General features: G+C 58.7%; 1 protein-coding gene across 1 annotated transcript in view; it reads right to left on the reverse strand.

The window, feature by feature from the left end:
* DAZAP1 (DAZ associated protein 1) overlaps nucleotides 1-4,872 on the reverse strand; it is a 21,939-nt gene that overhangs the window by 5,568 nt on the left and 11,499 nt on the right. The window contains exon 7 of the mRNA XM_015585530.2: nucleotides 1,938-2,035. Coding sequence (XP_015441016.1) covers nucleotides 1,938-2,035 — 98 coding nt within the window. The remainder of the gene's footprint in view (nucleotides 1-1,937; nucleotides 2,036-4,872) is intronic.

Below are 4,872 nucleotides of genomic sequence, written 5' to 3' on the forward strand. Positions count from 1 at the left end.
GCCTGCGCCTTCAGCTCATACCTGAGAAACACGGTTGGTTTACTTAGGTTTCTTTAAAATGTCTAAAGGAAGATAAAAACTTACCTTCCCCAGGCTAACGCTTAGAGAATCTCAACTCAAAATAACGTCAGAGGGAATGGATGTGATAAAGAGAATCTTACATTACGTCTAACGAAAAGTAAACAAACATGCAATAAAATGGACATTTGAACCAGTAAGCAATCTTCATACTGTGTTGGGTCAGCGGCCCAGGACTTCCTCTTTGGACCTGGCAGGAGGCACGGCCGGGCCACGGGCAGGGGGCTGCGGGGGCGGGGCCACAAAAAGGCGCCCCAATGCCAGGGCCGCCTCAGCAGCTAAAAACCCTGACTTTCTCTTTTTATAGATTTTAATGAGACCGCGAACCTGCCAGGAGTCACCTTTGGGGTCTCAGTCTGGTGACCTAAACATCAAGGACCAAAACTCTTTAAAACTCCTTCCTCTCAGAGAACAAACGGGAAGTGGGGCAGAGGCTCAAGCACCCACACCTACCTGACGCCCCACAGATGGGGGAAAAAAAATCTCCCTCAGCCCAAGGCAACGGGACAGCGGGACCACGGGGCGGTTTCAAAAAGCTCAAGTCAGTGAGGCTTCACGCATTCTCCTTAAGGGGATCTGGTTCCCGCTGACAAAGCGGAGCAAGCCTTGTAATTTAAAAAGTTCCTTCACCCTCTCCCTGTGGGCACATGATGTCGTCATTCGGCTCCAGTTTTAAGTACAAGCGGGACCTGAGCCCGTTAGATAGAAATCCCCAACGAAGAACCGGCGGGGACCAGTGAAGGTCGGGCGACAGGAGCCAGGATCCCGCAGGCGTGGAAAGCTATCTGTCTGTGCCCGCTCTGAGCAGCCCGGAGCGGACACAGAGCCGGGCACCGAGCAGACCCGTCTGCCCCTTGGCGAGACCATGCTGCTTCTAAATTTAAGTGTCACAGGGATGGCAACTGTCGAACGTGGGCCCGTGACCTCGGGCTCATCGCGGGCGGGCATGCTCGAAATCCGCACACCGCCTTTAAACCAGAAGCTCCGCTGCACGTGAGTGACACATGTGTCCCCCACTTACTTAAGTTCAAACGGAATTCATCTAGTCTGCGCCCAAACCTGAGCCCCTGCAGGGAGCAGGGCAGTGGCTGGCTGGGCGCGGGGACAGCCCTGGGGCCACGCTCCCTCGTGTCTCAATCAGAAGGGCTGGGCGCGCTGAGCCAGACGAGGTGCGGGTGGCACGCACCGCCAGGGTGCGCCGGGCAGGTTTCACAAGGACCCAGACTGGCATCCTGCAAAAATGTGGCCCCCCAAGGCTCTGCGAACTGTGAGAAATCCCACGCTGCAGAGTCCCTGCCAGCTCCTCGTCCACAGTGACTCCTCCAAAGCTCAAAGGGTCCGGGACAACGAGGAGCTAGGGGCGGCTCTCTCACAGTCACCTCCGTGGCAGCAACACAGTATGAAGATGGGACAACCAGAGGTCACTTGACTGCATGGAGTTAAGTACTACTGAGAGCATGTGGTTGGTACCGGGGTTTCACAGTAAGTGACCCAATTGAAAACAACCAATCCTTCAGGATGTTTACGTTTCTTTCAGTTTTACGGGGAACCTCTCCTCAAAGGTTCGCCACCCAGCATGGGTCGGATGGAACAATCGGGAATGCAGGACAGACATCTGAAGGAGTGGTCACTGGAACCAAGCCTGAGGCAACCCGCGATTTCACTGGAGGCCCGCCCGGCCCGGCCCGGCCCGGCCCGCCGCCCAACGCCCGCTGCCCGCCACCTGCGCTGCAGGCCCAGCCACACAGGGGCCACCCGCCCGGCTGTTTTGTGGGAAGGAGTCGTCGTTTCCAGTGAAATCCCTAAGTTGCCTGAGACTTGGTTTGGTCTGAAGGTAAAATAAAACTACCACTACACACTTTTTTGCCCATGATGTCGTGAAAATGCATGTTGACAGCCTGGTCCACTGATTGTTCGTCCTCGAAAGTAATAAATCCAAAACCTAGCCAACGACGAAGAGTGAATCAAGGTAGCAGGGTGTTGTGACACAAAACAGGATGATGACAGTATTAGGGCCGGGCCGAGGGATCGACCCGGGGCTTCAGCGAAGCGAGTGAGGGCGGCGGCGGCAGCGGGGCCGGCCCGGTGAGCGACCGGGAGGGGAGGGCTCTGCCAGACACCCGGGGCCCAGCGCGGGCCAGGGTTCCGCGGGGACACTTTGGAACAGCCGGGGCATCTCTTAGGGAGTGGCAGCCCGGGCGGCACAACGGCGAGGGCCATAAACGAGGCAGGGAGCCGCGCCGGTGCCGGAACGTTCTCTGGAAGAGCAGGGCGGGCGGGGGCGGGTGGAGCGCTCTGCCCGGGCGCTGAGGGTGCCGCTCCGCTGAAGTCCAGGGTCCTCCCCCTCGGCTCGCAATTCGCCTCACAGCCAGTGCTGACAGCAGCCATGTACTGTCCTAGCGCGTTAGCGTACGTCTCTACCGCAGTTAGTGCCTCACTAGGCTTATCCAACGCCGTTGGGTAAGCCCAAGGAGTCCTGCCAAGGTCACATACGCATGTACACAGGTACCTATCTGTACGTATCTACGTAATAAAATACACAAAGATACAGGCCACGGCGGGTTCCAGCAGGCCAACTCTGCTGTCGGCAGCAAGAGCAAGAGGCACCATGTCATCGAAAAGAGAATTTTAAAGGAGAAAAAATTTAGCATTTCCCAAACACAAGGAAGTGGCAGTATAAACGAAGTTTGGTTGGTCTGGGTGAGCGCGACCGCCCGGCTAACGTGGCGTGTCTGGTCCTCAGTCCAGTGCGCTGGCTCCCGGGGCCCGTCTGCTGTGAGCACGAAAGGACGCGCGTGGCAGACAGCTGCCAGGAGACCCCGGAGGACGACAGATGGGCCAGAGGAAGGGCACGGGGGGAGAGGGACACAGGGGCAGGTGGCACGTGGCGCGCCCGTGCTGGACGGGCAGGGCAGCCATACCTGGACCCCGTGGAAAGGCGGTAGGCGAAACCACAGCGGAAAAAGGATGGAAACGGGAAAAGGCAGCTCGGAAACTCGGGGCACAGACTAGCAGGGAGGGGCGGCTGGGATTCGGGAGCCTTCGGCCGTGTTCCCTGCACACGCAGGCACAGAAGCTACGCCTGGCGCGGGAGGAGAGATGGAACCGTGAGAGCAGGGTGAGGGGCTGAAGCCGGAGAGGAGGGGGCGCGGGAGGACGGGGCGAGGTGAGCACAGGCAGCGGCGGGCGGGGTGGGCCGAAGTCGGGGCTCGCTGTCCAGCAGACGCACGCAGCACACGGGCAGGGACCCTGACTCAGCTAACCGAGGGCGGGGCCTCCGAGAGGAGAAATTGTCGGTAAAGTAAAGTAGGCGTGCGCCCTGCGACAGCCGCTGACCGGCCACTGCTCTGGATGTCGCTCCCCCCCTCTGCTTGCCTAGCGCTCCAGGGGACTCACGGAGACCCGCACAGCCCGACAGCGGAGGATGGCGTGCGCCACACGGGAATGCGGGCCCCAGGGCCAAGTCCAAAGCAGTCTTCCCACCAGCCTGTGCGGCCTGTGCCCCAAGCCCCGGGTCCAGGGCAAAGACAGCAGGAGGCCGGGGGCAGGGGGTGGGGGGCGGGGAGGGCATGGGCCCAGGGAATCTAAGAGCTGCCCTCGGGGTCCCCACATCCTGAGGCTTCACAAGACCGGAGGCAGCGGTGGAACACGGCACGGGTGATGAACGCATGTTACAAGGTAACGTTTTCTCGGGGCGCAGGAGTGTCTGAAACCACAGGGCTCACACAGTCCATTAGGGCGCAAGAGGCGGTGACTCGTGGTTAAGGAGCCCGGGGCGGGGCGTCTAGGGACGCGTCTGTGTCAAGAGGCGACATCAGCACTGAGGAAGCGGCACAGAAACACACTGAAACTTCGTTTACACCCCACTGGAGCGAAGCCCGCTCCCTCCTCTGACTGCGGGATGGCCTGTACCTGTGTGATATAATTTAGCACCTGGAGAAGAGAAATCTAAAGAGAGATCGTTAATCACAAAAATTCACAGAGAGAAAGGAAAAACAGCTTACTTAACATTACTGTATTTACTACGAAACACTTACGTATGGCACTAAGCATGTACGGCTACGTTAAGATTAAGACTAAGACTTAACAGCTTAACCGACATGAAGTGAGGAGACGTTACTTAACCGGGGGTAGGAGGGTGGAGGTTCAAATGGCAAACTATTCTCCAGCACGGCGGGCGCACGCTGCGGGCGGGCGGGCGGCCGGCCCCGCTCTCGGGGCCTCCGCGGGGCAGGGGCTGCCGAGTCCGGACTGGGCCCGAAGCGGCTGATGAACCACAACGGATGGGCGGGGATGCGCGGTGGCCGCCACAGAAAAAGAAAAAAAAAAAAAAAGGCACAAGAAATCGGCGCCCACCGTCCCAGCTCCAGACGTGCAGGGGTGGGCAGCGTGGGGGACCCTGGTGGGGACCGCAGAGGCAGCCTCGCCCTCCTCCCGCCGGCCCCACTGACTGAGAGGGGAAAAAAAAAAAGAAAAACAGGAAAAAAGCATGGGACGGGAAAGGAAACTCCACTTTGAGCTGAGCGAGCGGACTGACCTGACTGCGGACCACGGGGTGTGAGCTGAGGGTGGGACACAGTCGTGACTGGGGAGGGTCACGGGACAAAAGGACCACAGGTCTTCCAGTGCACAGTGAAAAACAGAAGCCATGTTCAAATTCATGTCAAGTTGTAAAAACCGCAGAAGAATGAGCCGGGGAGAAAAAAAAAAAAAAGACGGTAACGTCTGACCTTGGGAAGCACAGACAAGCTGGGGGCCGCACAGGAAGAGCCTACGTTTTAATCATTTGTCTCA

This window comes from Pteropus alecto, unplaced genomic scaffold, assembly GCF_000325575.1.
Source record: "Pteropus alecto unplaced genomic scaffold, ASM32557v1 scaffold30, whole genome shotgun sequence".
In the NCBI taxonomy this organism is placed as follows: domain Eukaryota; kingdom Metazoa; phylum Chordata; class Mammalia; order Chiroptera; family Pteropodidae; genus Pteropus; species Pteropus alecto.